The 18,680-nt window shown below is 42.7% G+C and overlaps 3 protein-coding genes across 4 annotated transcripts; all 3 read left to right on the forward strand.

Annotated features, from left to right (window-relative positions):
• Positions 1 to 6,206: 6,206 nt before the first annotated feature.
• Positions 6,207 to 8,411, forward strand: LOC147855012 (indole-3-pyruvate monooxygenase YUCCA1-like). The gene has a single exon (XM_087331726.1). The coding sequence runs from the start codon at positions 6,212 to 6,214 to the stop codon at positions 8,090 to 8,092; it is 1,881 nt and encodes a 626-aa protein (XP_087187852.1). The 5' UTR covers positions 6,207 to 6,211; the 3' UTR covers positions 8,093 to 8,411.
• Positions 8,412 to 10,490: 2,079 nt separating this feature from the next.
• On the forward strand, positions 10,491 to 14,332 carry LOC147855013 (RNA polymerase II C-terminal domain phosphatase-like 1). Of its 2 annotated transcripts, XR_015531018.1 has the most exons (5): positions 10,491 to 11,138; positions 11,231 to 11,402; positions 11,488 to 11,558; positions 13,718 to 13,823; positions 13,901 to 14,332. XR_015531018.1 is itself a non-coding variant. In XM_087331125.1 (4 exons), the coding sequence occupies exons 2-4, from the start codon at positions 11,500 to 11,502 to the stop codon at positions 13,964 to 13,966; spliced, it is 231 nt and encodes a 76-aa protein (XP_087187251.1). In that variant the 5' UTR covers positions 11,231 to 11,402; positions 11,488 to 11,499; the 3' UTR covers positions 13,967 to 14,332. The 2 variants fall into 2 exon arrangements, 1 of the variants encoding a protein (XP_087187251.1); XM_087331125.1 differs by lacking the exon at positions 10,491 to 11,138.
• A 175-nt stretch (positions 14,333 to 14,507) lies between these two features.
• Positions 14,508 to 17,407, forward strand: LOC147855014 (indole-3-pyruvate monooxygenase YUCCA1-like). Its single transcript, XM_087331124.1, has 2 exons — positions 14,508 to 14,762; positions 14,918 to 17,407. Exon 2 carries the CDS (start codon positions 15,289 to 15,291, stop codon positions 17,110 to 17,112), a length of 1,824 nt encoding a protein of 607 aa, XP_087187250.1. The 5' UTR covers positions 14,508 to 14,762; positions 14,918 to 15,288; the 3' UTR covers positions 17,113 to 17,407.
• Positions 17,408 to 18,680: the final 1,273 nt, after the last annotated feature.

Consider the following 18,680-nt stretch of genomic DNA (forward strand, 5'->3'; position numbering starts at 1 on the left):
ACCTTCATCCGGATGGTGATGAGTATAACGGCAAGCATGGACCTTGAGGTAGAGCAGCTAGACGTGAAGACGGCATTCCTTCACGGTGACCTCAAAGAGGAGATCTACATGCAGCAACCGGAAGGATTCGTGGAGAAAGGGAAGGAGCATCTGGCTTGCCGGTTGAAGAAGAGCCTGTATAGACTGAAGCAGGCTCCCCGACAATGGTACCGGAAGTTCGACTCCTTCATGACCGATCAAGGGTACCACAAGACGCAGGCCGATCACAACGTGTTTGTGAAGAAGTTCGAAGGAGGCGACTTCCTGATACTCCTTCTGTACGTGGATGACATGTTGATCGTCGGACGAAACCAAGCCAGAATACGGATGTTGAAGAAGGCTCTCAACCGAACTTTCGCAATGAAAGACTTGGGTCCGGCAAGATAGATGTTAGGGATGCATATCATCCAGAACCGGCCAACGAAGCAATTGTGGCTGTCATAGGAGAAGTACATGACAAAGGTGCTTCAACGGTTCAACATGTTAGAAGCGAAACCGGTCGGATCGACACTCCCGGCAAACTGCAGATTATCCGGTAAGCAAAGCCCGAAGAAGAAAGCAGAGAAGGCTGATATGATGAAGGTTCCATATGCCTCTGCCATCGGGAGCTTAGTGTACGCAATGGTGTGTACCCGACCGGATATAGGATACGCAGTCGAAGTGGTGAGCCGGTTTATGAGCAATCCCAGCAAGGAGTGCTCGAACGCGGTCAAATGGATACTCCGGTACTTGAAGGGCACTTCGAACATGTGTCTCCGATTCGGCCCCGGTAAACCTCAACTTGACAGTTTTACCGATTCGGACATGTCGGCTGATGTGGATACCAGCCGGTCTACATCCGGGTATGTAATGACATATGCAGGGGGAGTTGTTTCGTGGTAGTCGAGGCTGCAGAAGACGGTTGTGTTGTCAACCACGGAAGTGGAGTACATGGCGGTTGTGGAAGCCAGCAAGGAAATACTATGGATGAAGGACTTCATCGGAGAACTCGGTATCTGGCAAGATGAATATCGGCTCTATTGCGACAGTCAAAGTGCCATCCACCTTGCTAAGAACGTAGCGTACCACTCCAGGACAAAGCACATCCAGCGTAGGTATCACTAGATCCGGGAGCGAGTAGAAGATCGAGAGTTCGCGCTGATGAAGATCCACATTGCCGAGAACGGGTCAGATATGTTGACTAAAGTACTGATACCTGACAAGCTGGATGCATGTTGGAAGCGGATCGGACTAGTAAGATATCCCATGCCGGAGTGAAGGGGGAGTTTGTTAGGAAACAGGTCCCTCCGGATGGGAAGTGAAAAGAACAGTGATGATGGGAAGTGAAAATGGATGTGGAGTACCCGGCTACGGAAGACCCGGTGAGAACCGGATGACGTGTGCCCGGCAAGCGCCGGATGATGCAGGCCCGGTGAGGAGTGCTCACCGGATGAAGGGACATATTCATAAATATGTTTCTGAGAGTCCATCGGGGCTATATTTGTAAATGGTCGAAAAGTCATATTAGTATAAATATGACTTAGGGAAAACTTAGTACTGTTGTTGTCATTCTTGTTGGTGCAAGATTGGAGAGCGTAACTGTGTATAGAGAGAGAGAGAGAGAGAGAGAGAGAGAGAGAGAGAGGAAGAGGTCGTTGCCTCTGTTGTAACCGCCGCTTGTGGCGAATATTGCGAGCTCGAGGTCGTTGTCTTGGTGCTTACTATTGTACATTCTGATATAGTGATAGATTGCAGTCTGTGGGCTGCCGTGGTTTTTCCCTAGTTTGGGTTTTCCACATTAACATCCTGTGTACTCTTCTCTTTATTGTGTCGTACATTCATTACCCGGTTTGTGTGTTTTATCCTAGGCTCTGTTGTGGCCGAGCATTGTTCATCCGGAGCGTGTGTTCCTGTCACCTAAGAGGTAACAGTATGACCAATTCCAGCCAGCCGTGGAAAGTAGAGACATCACGACGATGCAAACCCCTCTCGGTCTAGTTCGAATGTGTACCCTACCACAAGGGGGAATCAACTCAGTGGCACACATGGTGAATGAGATGAACAAGGTGTTGAGGGACTGCATCCCGAACATCACCATGTCGTTTTTGGACGACATCTCAATCAAGGGATGTCCAGAGGACACTAAGGACAATTCGATCGGAGCGGACAAATGCCGGAGATTTGTCGTGGACCACATCTCCAATTGCGAGAAGATACTGCAAAGGCTTGAAGGCGCTCGACTTACCTTCTCTAGGAAGTAGTCGGCTTTCGGAAAATCGGAGATCTTAATAGTTGGTCACCTGTGCGGGCCATACGGCCGGAAATTGTCTCCGGCGAAGGTAGAGGCCATCTCGGCAATGAAGGAAGAGTGTCGGTTGGGCATAGAAACCCGACGGTTCCTGGGGGTGAGCGCCTTCTACCACATTTGGATCTTGCACTACGTGCATATTGTCAAGCCGCTCTATGACTTGTTGAAGAAAGGCCAGAAATTCGAATGGGGCAACGAGCACACGGAGGCGGTCCGGAGACTGAAGGAAAAGCTAACGGCAGCATCGGCGCTCTAGAAAGCAGTGTACAAGAAGAACACTTCGGTTTACGTGATGGTGGATACGAGTCCGACCAGAATCAGGTGGGTGGTTAATCAGGAAGACGAGGACGGCTCACGGTTCCCCATCCGGTTTGGTGCAAAGATGCTGAGCGATCGGCAACGAGGATACATTCGGGTTAAACGCGAACTCTAGGGTGTCGTTTCGGCGGTCAACGCTGATAACATCATTGTGCTAACCATGTAAAATTTGCACATAGAAAGGAGAAACACTATACTTGGTGGCATACCAAATTTGGTTGTAAAGTCCCACATTCAAATGAATCCATTACAAGAAAAATGAAAGACACTAATTAAGCCTTCTTCAAAATATTACATATCCACAATATCAACCTTTGTAGGAAAACATCACAAAGAAGCCATAAAGAATATATGAGATTTTAATTACGTTTTCTCACCCAAATTCTAACAATGTGCAACATCAACCTCACTTGCTCCTTGTCACTCATTGCTAGAGCGTCCTCGCCCAATCCATATATTGCCCACTTTCTTGTTCGTTAAATTATAATGCCGCAAGTATAGACCGAATGTTCTCATTCCCCGTTACATTGCATTGGTGGATTCCCGATCCTTGTCTTCGACAACATGATGGGCATCCTTAAACATGTGAAAAAGGTTTAGTAACTGCATGCTCCTCTAGAGCTTTGGGTTGGGATATTTTCACTTTATCGTAACTATAACTTGGGTTAGGAAACTCCAAGCATGCATTGCTAAAGTGGTGGTATCATCAAGAACCTCTTCTTTGTGCTTTCTCGCATGAATGAGAAAATGCACATTTGGTCCAATCGTGATTCCTCCCTAGGATACATTTCTTAACTTTGTATTCAAACAAACCAAACTCATCGCTCGAGTATACATCTAGAGCTTGCCAAATTGAGTCAATTACCCATACCTCCTCATCTAGTGATTTCTCCTCTATCTCATCTTCTCCAACCATGATATTATTATTATAGATGTTCACTTTGGTGATAAGTCTAGTGATTTTCATGTGTTAAGGAATCTTGAAGGGTCTATCAATATCATTTATACCGAAATATATATTATTGAGGCATCTGAGGTTTCGTCACACTAATCCAATTGTGCAACAAAGGGATGCGTCTAAGAATTAGACACAAAGGGATTATCTAAAATGTTCATGTAGATATATTCATGATCAACATCGATGCTTTCATTAATTGCTCACATAGTTGAGGTGCCAAGATTAATGTAGGCGAATGATATTGCTGGTGGTAGTGGACAAACAACAAAGACGTGGGTGTCATATTATATATATGTAGGCGTTGAAGGGGTATTGGGGGCAATAGTAGTGTGACGACTCCAACTGCCTTGGCTAGATGATGTCAAAAAGAAAGGATTGGTTGCAAAAGTTATACTCAACAAAGATATATCTTGATCCTTTCAATGAAAATTGGAGGAGAGAGCTGGGTATGTCACCAAAGCAAATTAAACTCAAGAGGTTGAGAAGAACAAGGTTTCAAAGATTATATTGAGTAAAAAGTTGATCAATTGTGAGTATGTGAGGAATGAGTAATAGAAACTTTGTTCTTATCTTTCTTGGAGACTCGTTTTAGAAGTCTCTTATGCAGGGCCCTAATGTGAAACCATCCTATTTCTTCTCTTCTTTCTTAGGAATAGAATGATGTTACACTATGTCTATTGTTGCGACCTTTATATCCATCCCAACTTGCTTTTTGCTTCCCTTTTGGTATTTGTATATCCAAAATAATAATAATCCACGCTAGAACTACTTCATTGCTTAATTTTAATATTTTCTTTGCAATAATTGCTTGCTACATTTACGCTAGAGAGTTCCATGCATCCTCGCATCCATAAATAAAGACAAACAAACTAGGATTGGCTTGATCTTGCATGGTCGTTCATTATTATAAATTGGATTATCACATTAGAGAAACACACATTAGATACTTGTACACATGTGGTATTTGACATGAGCATGACTTGTTGGGGGGAGATTTAGTTGGCTTGACCCATGGTCATTCATTCACTATCATAATTATGGGTTGCATGGTTGATGTAGAATTGGATAAGATGTTATTAATGCAAATGTTGTACCTATATAAACAACATAGATTATTTAACAAACACAACACACACACACACACGAACTCTAGCATATAGTGGAGAAGAAGAACACTAAAAAGGCATAAAAGTGACCTTTGTAGACTTTTCCATTAGTATTGGCCCTTCCACACTAGCGGAGATTACCAAGCTTTAACTTTATTATAACCTCTCTTGTGTCCCCTTTGTCTTGTCTCTACACTCGTATCATTGGTACCAATGTGTCGTATTCCTATATCCTTGATATTCATATTGGCAAGTGCTTAACAATGCTACAAAAAAGGTAGTCATATAGGTGTATAAAGAAACACAAACGATAATGTATGCTAGTAGAACAATTTGATGATTGAGTAGATAGATTTCAACACACGTCATTGGAATGATCTGTTCTACATAGATAGATAGATACACATAATTCATCATAGTTTGAAGATCAAAGTATTGTTCATCACACACCCACAACTAGCCAACCACATGCTTACATATGCACTACATTACACACTAAATTTTGTCAGAATGATTAATTTATTGAGAAGATAGGTTCCTGCATACATGACATTATTATAATTGGTTTATTAGCACATTAGATATATACATACATATCATTCATGATAGTCGTAGACTTGTTTGGTTGGAATATATTGTTCGCCATATACCAACAACTAGTTACAACTTTACATACTACATCACAATAAAAAAACAAGAAAGTTGAATGGGTGTCTAGAAAAACGCAAAAGAAAAATATCCAATGGTAGAAACTAGGAAGATGGATTCCTACACACATCCTATTACTACAATGGTTTATTGGCACAAAGATAGATACATACATATTCTTTACAATAATCTCATGATCAAAATATTGTTCAGAATACACCGCCAAGTTAACAACTAGCGACACAATTACATATGTCCTAAAATACACTCAACCAAAACAAGGTGTCTAGAAAAACGCAAAAGAAAAATATCCAATGGTAGAAACTAGGAAGATGGATTCCTACACACATCCTATTACTACAATGGTTTATTGGCACAAAGATAGATACATACATATTCTTTATCATAGTCTCATGATCAAAATATTGTTCACAATACACCGCCAAGTTAACAACTAGCGACACGATTACATATGTCCTAAAATGCACTCAACCAAAACAAACCTGGTCAAATGGTTGATTGGGTGCATATAGGTGTGAATGTTCATCATACACCAACAACTCGCCATGCCTTTACATAAATAGTTTATGTAGAAATCACACACATAACAAAGCGTGTAGACACACACGAGATGATTTGCTTGTGAATGAGTGGTGGAATGTGTGTACAACGACAATTCTAGCTTTACGAATCTCGTATATACATAACTATATACGTACGTACGTACATACACACACACACATCCATCAATCAATCCATACATGCATATACATACATAAATACACTGCTGAACTTATTCAACATTGGCCAAGTACAAGTTGGCCCCACATTTGAGTTCGTACAAGATTCCATAAAATGAAACGTATATGCATTGAGAGAGAGAGAGATTGTAGAGTGGCTATGGCTATTGCTATGGCCTTGGCTGAAGAGGAGGTGAATGCTTGGCTGAGTAGCTTTGAAGCTGCCCTGCTCCAAAGAGATGTGGAGGCTGCAACCCAACTCTTCCTCCCTGAAGAATGCTTCTGGAGGGACCTCCTCACCTTCACATGGAACATCTACACGGCCGAGTCCCAACAAGAGATCCGAGACATGCTCCAATCCACTCTCATTCATGGTGACCACATCCACCCTCCCTCCTCCTGCAAGCTCCAAGGTGAGGTGGAAAACCTTACCTCCCATCCCCATGGCCTCATCCAAGCCTTCTTCACCTTCGAAACTCCCATCGCGCGGGGCCGCGGACACCTCAAGCTCCGAGACGGAAAATGCTGGTGCCTCCTCACCTCCATGCTAGAGCTCAAAGGCCACGAAGAGCTGGCCGGACCCCGGCGAGAGCTCGGCGTTGTCCACGGTGCTTTTCGTGGCGGTGGCCGCCGGACATGGCTCGACATGAGGCATGATGAATTGTCGCACCTCGGCCACACCCCCTCTTCCCAGCCCTACTGTCTTGTTGTCGGGGGCGGACAAGCCGGGATCTCCCTCGGGGCTCGGCTCCGCCGCCTCCGTGTCCCGACCATCATCATCGACAAGAACAAGCGTCCCGGCGATTCATGGCGCAACCGATACAGATCCTTATGCCTCCACTTTCCTGTCTGGATTGACCACTTTCCTTACATCCCTTTCCCTGACCATTGGCCCATGTTCTGCCCCAAAGACAAGCTGGCTGATTGGCTAGAGGCATATACCCTCATCATGGAGCTTGTGTATTGGGGATCGGCCGAGTGCAAATCGGCACAGTTCAACCCCGTGGAGGAGAAGTGGGAAGTATTGGTAAACAAAGAAGGCCAGGACATTTTGCTATACCCTAAGCACCTGGTGCTAGCTACTGGAGTCTCCGGCTTCCCCGATGTGCCCGTCTTTCCGGGCGCCCAAAACTTCCGAGGTACACAATGCCATTCCAGCCAATATCAGGACAGCCGAGAATGGAGGGGAAAACGGTGTGTTGTCGTGGGGTCCAATAACTCCGCCCACGATATATGTCATGACCTGTGGGAATGTGAGGCTGCCCAAGTGACCATGGTCCAAAGGTCTTCGAGTGTTGTCGTGCGCTCAGAAAGCATGGCCTCTGTCGATCCCTCCCCCTACCACCGCGAAGGATCGAAATACTCCATCAAAGATGCCGACCTTCTCTTTGCTTCGATGCCCTTTAAAATCATGCATAGATTCACCATAGATAGCTACAAAAGGCTTGCCGAAATCGATTCCAAGCTCTATGACGGTTTGAAGAGAGTGGGGTTCATGTTCGACTTTGGGGATGATGGGTCAGGGTTGCTTCTCAAGTACCTCCGACAAGGGTCGGGGTATTACATTGATGTGGGTGCATCGGATCTTTTGATAAAAGGTGAGATCAACCTAAAGAGTGGGGTAACATTGAAGGAAATGAAAGAGAGGAGTGTTGTGTTGAGTGACAATACTGAAGTTGAGGCCGACCTAGTTGTGTATGCAACTGGCTATGGGTCCATGAATGAATGGGTGGCCAAGCTTATCTCTCGAGAAGTGGCAGACAAGGTTGGTAAGTGTTGGGGGTTAGGGTCAGATACCAAGAAGGATCCGGGCCCGTGGGAATGTGAGATTCGTAACATGTGGAAACCGACCCAACAACTAGGGCTATGGTTCCATGGGGGTGGCTTCTTTCATTGTAGACAATATTCCCTATACTTAGCATTGCAAATCAAAGCACGCATGGAGGGCATCCCCATCCATGTCTATGGCATGGGAAAGGTCCACCATATTGCTTAATAAGTGTGGCATTTGATAATGTTTTTTAGGTTTGGGCATTTGTTAGGATATCCTAAGATTAAGGAATGTCATCGAATAAAACCGATCTCCCGGCCAAACAATGAGAGGAAAATTTAGGAAAGCATGTTTGTATTAATGTGCTTTGTCTTTGATGAGGGAGTGAGTGTTGTTTTGCAATTCACATATGAGTTTGAAAGTTAATCTTCCACGCTATTATATATTGTATCTGGAAAAGGGCTTTGTTCGTCGTTTGGTCTATATCATATATAATGTAATTGATGATTCATTAATCCATTCACAAATAATTGTGGATGAGTTACATTGTGATGTACACATTCGTGTATTTATAAAGTAAGCCAAATTATGTAGTTGCGAAGAAAAATATACACTTAAAACCCTCATGCCTAAAATTTTATAATAAATAAACTTGTGTTTAGTGTGTTGAAGATTATATCAATGGTTGGAGGAACCTAATAAAGAAGACACCATTTTGTGCATACAGTAAAATTGCAAAGGTTGATCAAACTTATAAAGTTGCCAATTAAAATTGATCACGCAATGTAAAAGGGTTCCAATAGTGTAATCTTTACCAAATTGATTTGTAATACATATCTATAAATTTTGATTAGCAAGCAAACAACTCTTGGAGAGAGAAGCAAGAGAAAAGAAGACAATGAACTGCCCCTCCTTGTGAAACTGTTCGTGAATTGAACCTGTAATTTAGACGTAAATTAAGACATTCTTGGCAAGGCTTTTCTCAAGTGTTCCATGGAATTTGTGAAGATATTCTTTCTCGTATGGGGGGAGGGGTAAATTGGGAGATTTGGGAAAGTAAAGGGGGGTATACAACAATTTCGAAGAAAGTGTAAGGGGGAGGGGTTTTGATTGTGAAAGGAGTGTGGGTGTGTTGCCGAATAGTGATGATGGTGGCTCATGGAGATTCTAAGCAGCAAGAGGTACACACAACCATAGTAGTAGTAGATATTAGCGTGGTCGTTTGCGGGGGCGTATGGGAGATGTGGAAATATCGTGATGGGGATAGATCATTGCAATTATTGATCTTCAACGAGGAATTCCTAGTAAGCGCGAGTCATCAACTTGCGTTGACTACGTCCCTTCTTTTGAAATTTCTCGGCCTTTCTTCTTCTACATTCGCAAAACTGAAGCCCGAAATTGGAAGTCTTACATGTGGTGGATGATGATGCCAAGAACCTGTATTATGGGTGGTGGCCCTTTCCGGCATACATCGGTTCGGTTTTGGCTTGACCGGTTTGGCCTTGTCCAGTCCAAAACGGTCAAGCCTAAACCGGTTTGGGGGTTTCCAAACCTAAACAGAAACGGTTCCTAAACTGGTTTGAGTAATTCCAAACAGAGCTCAAACCGGTTAAGGAAGCTCGAGTCTAAACTGAACCCAACAGAACCGAACCACCAAACAACGGTTTGGCGGTTCGTTTTAGGATTGAGCCAAGCCGTTGCCGATTCCTGAAGCATGTGTGGTGACTTTGGAGTGAGGCTTCGGGTTCACTGTCGCAGGCCTAGGGTTAGGGTTTTGGTTAGTTTTGGGTTAGGGTTAGTTTTAGTTTTAGGGTTAGGGTTAGTTTTAGTTTTAGGGTTAGGGTTTGTTTTAGGTTTAGGGTTAGGGTTTGTATCACGAACTTTTGAATGAGCATGCCCCACACAAGCCTTTTCATTTCCTTGTCACAAAATGTCGGCGAAAAGTGTAGTGTTCGAAGGGGAAAAATATACACACAGAAAAGAATGTACCAAAAGCGTAGTGGTCGAAAGAGGAAAAATATACACACAGAAAAAAGTCTACCAAAAGTGTAGTGGTCGAAACGGGAAGAAGATGAAGAAAGAGATAAGACAGTAATCTGCAAAAAGATGGAATGTAAGAAATATGTCCATCTACACTTAGGCTGATTGTGTGTGAGAGAGAGAAGAGATTGTTCAAATAGCTATGGCTATGGCCCTGGCTGAAGAGGAGGTGACTGGTTGAAGTAGGATCAGTGGGCACCAATGGTATTGCCATGAGGCGAGGAAGCTGTAAGTAATCTGTAAGTAGGCGCTATTTTGTGTCCAGTTGCCAATCCCTGCTGTCACAAATATGTACCAGTTAGTCTGTGAAGCTCCAGTAAAAGTCAGAGCTATATCTAGTTGCAAAACAAGTGTGTTTCTTTCTTGGTAATGAGTCATGTGTTTCTTGGATCTTACATGTTAGTGCTCTTTTGTCTCTGTTTAAGTCTCTCAATCCACATCAGGTTGCCAAGTGGCACATAAATGCTTTGAAGTATAGGATTTGCGACAAAATATAAATACATCACAACAAAGCTAATTTGTTGTTGGATTTCAATCCTTTTGAACTTTTAAAGTAGACATATCGATTGCCTCCCTTTACACTGGCCAAATTGTTTTCTTTTGCTCTAGTACTGGATTTAGATGAAACGTTGATAGTTGCAAACACATTGAAGTCTTTTGAAGATTGTATAGAGGCACTTGGTTCCAAATTGAAGGGTGAAACAGATGCACAGAAATTGTCTGTAATGCCTGCGGAACTAAAACAGTATATCCAAGATAGGGCTTTGTTGAGGCAGTATGCTGATAATGACTGCGTTTGGGATAATGCAACAGACAAATACATCACTGCGGAAATTGAGATTGTGCCCTCGTTTACAGACGGTGCTTCTCCCCTCATGCGTCCTATTGTAAGACTCTGGGATACTAACATTGTTTTCACTCAAATCAATCCAAATTTGAGTATTTGAAAACTAGGTGAAGATAAAGTTTGGTGATGAAGGCACTGCAGATTGCAATGACTCCGCTGATAGTTTTACGTAGGTACAGGATACTAGTGTTTTGGTAAGGTTATGACCAGCTTGGGAGGAGCTGAGAGAATATTTGATTGCAAAAGGTCGGAAACATTTTGAGGTCTTTGTTTGTACAATGGCTGAAAGAGAATATGCCTTGGAAGTTTGGAGATTGCTTGATCCTCAAAGTCAACTAATTAAAGTAAGTGATGTCTTACAGTGGGTTGTCTGTGTAAAGTCAGGTAGAAAATAGAAACTATCAACCCTATTGTAAATCATTTTGTTCACAGTCCTACGGGAGAAGATGTTTAGTTTATGACTAAATGTGAATGAGCCACAAAGAAGTCACTCGCAAATGTATTGGTGAGCTGTAATTGTCATCCAAGTATGGCGATGATGATTGACGATCGACTCAAAGTTTGGGAGGATAGGAATCAGTCTCATGTTCATGTTGTGCCTGCGTTTGCACCTTATTATGATCCACTGGCTGAGATGCACAAATTTTGGTATAAGAAGCTCTCATCAGGTGTATTGTATATATAAACATAGAGTTGTCCACAAGATCTCTGATATGCTCTCCTTTATTCACAGGGAAACATCGCCATGCCAATTCTATGTGCTGCAAGAAATGTAGCATCTGATGTACATGCTGGATTTTTCAGGTACCCCAGAAATCTCATCTAACTTTGTTTGGTAGCTTCTCATTTGCTTAATAGTTTTGGAACTAGCTCAAATAATCTCTCAGGTTGGTAATAAACATCTGTAAACATAATCAGCTTTCACCCAAGTAATAATTATTGGAAGTATTCATTAGATGAGAGTAAGAGTTCTAGATTGGGGAGGCCTCTATAACATATGTCAAATTATTGATACTTTTCACAGAACTTATAACTATTAATATGAACAACCTTGTTTTGAATGTCAACAGTAAAATTTATCATTGGGGTTCATACCATTCCATTTCAAAATTTGATACCATGTCATCACTTGCAATGTTTTTCCTAGTATACATTCATGATGTTCCCAGCCACTAGGTCCAATTACTTCGTAAGTGACAAACTGTGAGAGTGAATGAACCCTGTTCACACGTTAGAATAGAGGTACAATTCCTAAAATTTGAAAGACGTACACTTACCTTAATCCTAGGATCACCTAACTAATATATCCCAAGAAATAATAGCCATGTGACAAGTTAACTTTATAGTTCCAATTGAAGCGCACTAACATATTTTCTCATATGCAATTGTTTGGCCTCTTTGGAGGTATGGGGTGGAAATATAACCCCGTCTAGATTGAATGACATTGAGAAGGTATAAATGACGTTTCTATAGCACGACCTTGGGTTCCAGGCGACCATGCTATACTTTGTCTCGTCTTGAAATGGGTTGATATCCATCAAACCAAAATTCCTGATGAGAATCCACAAGTATGTGGCTAAAGTAGAGGATACAGAGGCACACAGTCTACCAATCCAAACTTCGGAATCAGTAGCAAAACTCAGAAGTAAGATAGAAGGAAACTTCTCTTTCTAGCTAGGCATATGACACACACAAATGGTTGTGATAAACGACATGGGCTGCACGCTGATGGTATGTTCATGGAAGAAATCAAATCATGCCGTGTTGATGTGCTCACAGACAAATGGAACTAGTATGCCAAGACAAGTGAATTGCAACATTAGACTCACATAAACCCAACATGGTGGGATACTTGCAAGGAATGACGGAACATACACAACGCATGTCCTCTCATCCCCATGCAATTAACCTCCTCTGCAGTTGCATTTATGGTCTTGAAATGGAGAACGGAGCTTTGTGAGCACTCACATTACTAATTAGGAGATCAAGCATGAGGAGCAACTCAAACTAAGATGTTAATTGTTCCTCAAACCGTCTGACAATGCTCCCCACGAATGATTACTACATGCACCAACCTTGCACAACTTCCTCAAGTTAGATGCACCAAGGTGTGTTTCTTAGGAAAAATGTCCTCTCTATTTAAGCATTGTAGTCATCTTAATAAAATTCATGACCAATGTGTGGCTACACCTTATACCCTCTGCACCACCAGAGGAGAGTGTCTTGGAACACCATTTTTGGGTTCCAATGACAATGTTTCTGATCTTTCAGGGTTGCTCCCTACCAATGATTACTGCATGCATGAACCTTGCACAACTTCAAGTTAGATGCACCAAGGTGTGTTTCTTAGGAAGAAACGTTTTCTCTCTACTCAAGCACAGTAGTCATCTTAAGAAAATACACGACCAATGTATGACTGGCCACACCTTACACCCTCTGCACCAGCAGAGGAGACTGCCTTGAAACGCTTTTTTTGGGTCCCAACGAGAATGTTTCTGACCTTTCCGGGATTTTAAATAAAAGATATGCGTTGCTTAGATATGGAACAAAAGATTGACCTCATGAACCAAACAAAGTCACGTGTGTGCACATCTGTTTGGATAGTGGATGAAGTTTGGGCAGGAATAAGAAGAAAGAAATAGACAAAGTCAAAGAATCAAGAAGAAAGGAATTTGGGCAGTTTATAAAGGTGTAGAAATCTTCAAAGTATTCTAAAAAACATAAGGAAACATCACATTTCCTCACTTGAATTTAGTCACATTGTATTAATGCTTGAGGATATTTGTTACTGACCACTTTTATTTTCTGTTCATATCATTTGGCATTCTGAGTGGAATGTAATGGATACTGGATGTACCACCAGTCTTGTGCTGTTCGTGAAGTTCACCTCCAGAGGATGTTAATATAACTTTCTCTCTCTCTCTCTCTCTCTCTATTAAGGTATGTCTGTTGCATTTATGTAGGAACTTTGATGACGGCTTATTGAAAGAGATGGCAGGGTTTGATTATGATGCAGATATTCCAACCTTGTCCCATCCGCCTACGCTTAGTAAATATCTAGTAGGAGAGGTTGCAACAAGCAAAACCTTTTTTTCTTGGTACCGGCTTTCTCTGATGTTTGTGATTAAACTGTCCTTTATGCGCAGGAAGAATCGAATGTTCAAACTGATTTTATCAATGGTAATAAACAGGATACTGGTAGCAAGCTTTAATTAGGAAACAAGAAGAGATTAGAAGAGGCAACTTTACAAGTTTTCTTAAAATTTATGGATTTCGAAGGCCAGTATTTCCGAAACACAGGGAGTTTCCTGAGTCTGAATTGAAGAAAGATATTCAACTATAGGCAGCTCATTATGTTACATGGACAAGATATTGAACATCAACATAAATCCGAGGGAAAAGTTTCAGTGTTGCCAGTTGGTTAGGCATTAGGATTCTTAAAATCTTCCCTTCCAGAGGCTACTGATGATTGGATGGCAGCATTTCCTGGGATCGCTCGTCAAAGTGAAAGTTCATTCTATAGCAATCAAGACAATCCTGCCCTTACGGCTGCAAAGCTTTCAAGGAAGGATGTTTCGAGAAGGTAACAATAGCACGTAGAAAATTGTTCAAGAGTGATTATACTTGAAGTATTCTTATAAACTGTTAATTAACAGAAATAAGTGATTGTCCTTTTTTCTTATTCTCTCTCTCTCTCATATATATATATATATATATATATATATATATATATATATATGTATGTCAGGCGTATCCTGTAGATCAGCGGCAATGATGTGAAGATATCTTCTCTGGTCATATGAAAACAAACCCAGAAATTCATAGGGAAAATCCTATGATTATCCTTCAGGATCTTCCAGATAAATATAACACATATGTAAAGTTTCAGACCCTGCTTTCATTTTTCTCAGTTATTTATTATGCTTGAAAATCATGATCTGCTTTGTTTTTCAGGTAGAGTTCAAAGCTTTACTGAATACAACAAAGGATTTGCAGTTTTCTGTTGAGGTAGATTAAAATTTTTGGCAATTAAATTTAATCTTTTAACTATTTAAAGTGGCTCATATATATATGCACACACACATATATATGCTTCTACGTAAGGTTTTGATTCTTTATGGTTATTTGTTAATAAACAATTATGCACAGGTGTTCTTTGATAGGAAAAAGGTTGGGGAGGGCATTGGTGGAAGTAGAAAAGAAGCCCAGTACAGAGCAGCTGATTGGTGTTAAACTTATTGCATCTTATTCACACTTGGTGTTAAACTTATCCCCACACAACACTTTTCATTTCCTTGCGACAATGTCTAAGAAAAGTATGGTGGTCGCAAGGGGAAAAATATACACAGAAAAAAACTGTGTCCACGAAAGAAGAAGATGATGAAAGAGATAAGAGAGTAGTGTGCAAAAAGATGGGATGTAAGAAATATGCCCATCTACACTTAGGTTCAGAGAGAGAGAGAGAGAGAGAGAGAGAGAGAGAGAGAGAGAGAGAGAGAGAGAGAGAGAGAGAGAGGGAGATCGTAGAGTGGCTATGGTTATGGCCCTGGCTGAAGAGGAGGTGAATGGTTGGCTGGGTAGCTTTGAAGCTGCCCTTCTCCAAAGAGATGTGGAAGCTGCAACCCAACTCTTCCTCCCGGACGAATGCTTCTGGAGAGACCTCCTCACCTTCACATGGAACATCTACACGGCCGAATCCCGACAAGAGATCGGAGACATGCTCCGATCCATTTTCATTGAAGGTGACCACATCCACCCTCCCTCCTCTTGCAAGCTCCAAGGTGAAGTGGAAGACCTCACCCCCCATCCCCATGGCATCATCCAAGCCTTCTTCACCTTTGAGACTCCCATCGCACGGGGCCGCGGACACCTCAAGCTACGAGGCGGGAAATGCTGGTGCCTCCTCACCTCCATGCTAGAGCTCAAAGGCCATGAAGAGCTGGCCGGAACCCGACGTGAACTGGGCGTAGTCCATGGTGCCTTCCGTGGCGGCCGCCAGACATGGCTCGACATGAGGCATGATGAATTGTCACGCCTCGGCCACACCCCCTCTACCCAACCATACTGTCTTGTTGTCGGCGGCGGACAAGCTGGGATCGCCCTCGGTGCTAGGCTTCGCCGCCTCTGTGTCCCGACCATCATCATTGAGAAGAACAAGCGTCCCGGCGATACATGGCGCAACCGATACAGATCCTTATGCCTCCATTTTCCTGTCTGGTTTGACCACTTTCCTTACATCCCTTTCCCTGACCATTGGCCAGTGTTCTGCCCCAAAGACAAGCTGGCTGATTGGCTCGAGGCGTATACCCTCATCATGGAGCTTGTGTATTGGGGCTCCACAGAATGCAAATCTGCCTGGTTCAACCCTGTCGAGGAAAAATGGGAAGTATTGGTAAACAAAGAAGGTGAAGAGATTTTGCTCTACCCTAAGCACCTGGTGCTAGCAACTGGCATGTCTGGTTTCCCTAACGTTCCCTTATTCCCGGGTGCCGAAAACTTCCAAGGTGTACAATGCCATTCCAGCCAATATCAGGATGGCCGAGAATGGACGGGGAAACGGTGTGTTGTCGTGGGGTCCAATAACTCTGCACACGATATATGTGCCGATCTGTGGGAGAGTGGGGCTGCTCGAGTGACCATGCTTCAAAGGTCTTCTACCCATGTGTTGCGCACAGAAACTATGCCCATTGCGGAGGCTTCGCCCTACCATGAAGGCTCGAAATACACTACTGAAGATGCTGACCTTCTTTTTGCTTCGGTGCCATATAAAATCATGCATAGATCCGCCATAGAACGCTACAAAAGAACTGCTGAAATTGACGCAAAGTTCTATGATGACCTTAAGAGAGTGGGGTTCATTTTCGACTTTGGGGATGATGGGTCAGGGTTGTTTATGAAGTACCTCCGACAAGGGTCAGGATTTTACATTGATGTGGGTGCATCCGATCTCGTGATAAAAGGTGAGGTCAACCTAAAGAGTGGGGTAACATTGAAGGAAATGAAAGAGAGGAGTGTGGTGTTGAGCGACAACACTGATGTGGAGGCCGATCTAGTGGTGTACGCGACTGGCTATGGGTCCATGAATGAATGGGTGGCCAAGCTTATCTCTCGAGAAGTGGCGGACAAGGTTGGCAAGTGTTGGGGGTTAGGGTCAGATACCAAGAAGGACCCGGGCCCGTGGGAACGTGAGATTCGTAACATGTGGAAACCAACCCAACAAGAAGGGCTATGGTTGCATGGGGGTGGCTTCATTCATTGTAGACAATATTCCCTATACTTAGCATTGCAAATCAAAGCACGCATGGAGGGCATCCCCATCCATGTCTATGGCATGGGAAAGGTCCACCATATTGCTTAATAAGTGTGGCATTTGATAATGTTTTTTAGGTTTGGGCATTTGTTAGGATATCCTAAGATTAAGGCATGTCATCGAATAAAACCGATCTCCTGGCCAAAACAATGAGAGGAAAATTTAGGAAAGCATGTTTGTATTAATGTGCTTTGTCTTTGATGAGGGAGTGAGTGTTGTTTTGCAATTCACATATGAGTTTGAAAGTTATCTTCCATGCTATTATATATTGTATCTGGAAAAGGGCTTTGTTTATTGTAATGCTTTGCTATGTACGAGTGATTGTTTCCTCTTTTGGTCTATATCATATACATGGTAGGTAATTGATAATTCATTAATACATTAACAAATAATTGGGGATGCGTTACACTGTGATGTAAACATTTGTGTATCTAATATCTATAAAGTAAGCAAAAGTATATATTTGTGAGGAAAAACACTTAAAACCCTAACGACTAAAATTTTACAAAAAATAAACTTGTTTTGGTTTGAAGATTATATCAATGGTTGGAGGAACCTAATAAAGAAGATGCTAACTATCTGTTGAGGGATTGATCTAGGCTGTTGTGCTCTACAATGAACTTGTCCTAGATCTTTTGAACTTGGGGCAATCCCATAAATATTGTCTTAGAGTCTTGATAGGTGCAAAACATAGTGGGCAAGCTATTGGGCATCCTCGTTTGCCTAGCCATTTGCCAATAGGGACCATGTTATGGGTGATCTACCATGTTACAGACCCTTCCAAAAGGTACCGAGCACTTCATCAGGGATGCCCAATATCTGCCAACCATTGCATAGGAACCTTCTCGTTGCATTGTCTGCCACGTGGATCGAGTGCCAGGTGCCACTACTGTAGCCCTTGTATTTGTTGATGCCCTTCAACGGATTAACCGTTCTAGTCTCATCAAAGAGATTGAGCCATATATCTCCTCTCGCATCCCCCACTTGAACCTTGTCAACCACCTCTACTATTAGTCTGTTCATTTTCTTAATTCCCTTGAGGTGAGGGATTGGGTCCTCCCTCGCCCCTCTTGGAGCCATCATGCGTCTGCAATCACCTATAGAATGGAACCTTGTTTGCCCTAGCTTTCCCCATGCGAGGCCCTTGAGCTGCCCTATCATCATGTCGTCACTAGGTTGCAGTGGTGGATTCCAAAATAATGGTTGTCTAGTCCATTTGATTTGTGTCTTTGGGATATGCTTGACCAAATGTTGCACGTGACCCCATGCCCACAAGATGGAATTCGTTACCCTATCCTTCGGATGAAAAGTTGGATGGACGCCTCATGGTGTTATGAATGCTCAAGAGGTAAACACATCCAAACTTGTTTTGAGAGAGGCTTGAAGACCGCATCCCCTCATTTTTGAGAGATTTGGATGTTGATCGTAAGCTTCACCCTTTGGTATGTGTGGAAAGCATGTTGCATAAAGGTCTTCCAAATTTGGAATGCGCCCCCCCCCCCCCCTAGAGGAATTGATCATGGATATTTGGTTCGTGATTATCAGTTGCTTATGAGGGCAATTGGATTAGGTTTGCGGCCACTTTGACTACATGGTTATTGCCCACTTACACTTTT

This window comes from Azolla caroliniana, unplaced genomic scaffold (genome assembly GCF_043228905.1).
Source record: "Azolla caroliniana isolate FFs.n. ecotype wild unplaced genomic scaffold, voAzoCaro1.0.p SCAF_15, whole genome shotgun sequence".
Lineage (NCBI taxonomy): Eukaryota > Viridiplantae > Streptophyta > Polypodiopsida > Salviniales > Salviniaceae > Azolla > Azolla caroliniana.

Excerpts from the sequence above, each read along its gene's own strand:
- LOC147855013 (XM_087331125.1), top strand. The coding sequence starts at position 11,500 with ATGCCAATTCTATGTGCTGCAAGAAATGTAGCATCTGATGTACATGCT. Across the intron at positions 11,559-13,717 it reads GTACATGCTGGATTTTTCAG|GAACTTTGATGACGGCTTAT; the intron begins GTACCCCAGAAA and ends GCATTTATGTAG. Across the intron at positions 13,824-13,900 it reads GTAAATATCTAGTAGGAGAG|GAAGAATCGAATGTTCAAAC; the intron begins GTTGCAACAAGC and ends CTTTATGCGCAG.
- LOC147855012 (XM_087331726.1), top strand. The coding sequence starts at position 6,212 with ATGAAACGTATATGCATTGAGAGAGAGAGAGATTGTAGAGTGGCTATG.
- LOC147855014 (XM_087331124.1), top strand. The coding sequence starts at position 15,289 with ATGGTTATGGCCCTGGCTGAAGAGGAGGTGAATGGTTGGCTGGGTAGC.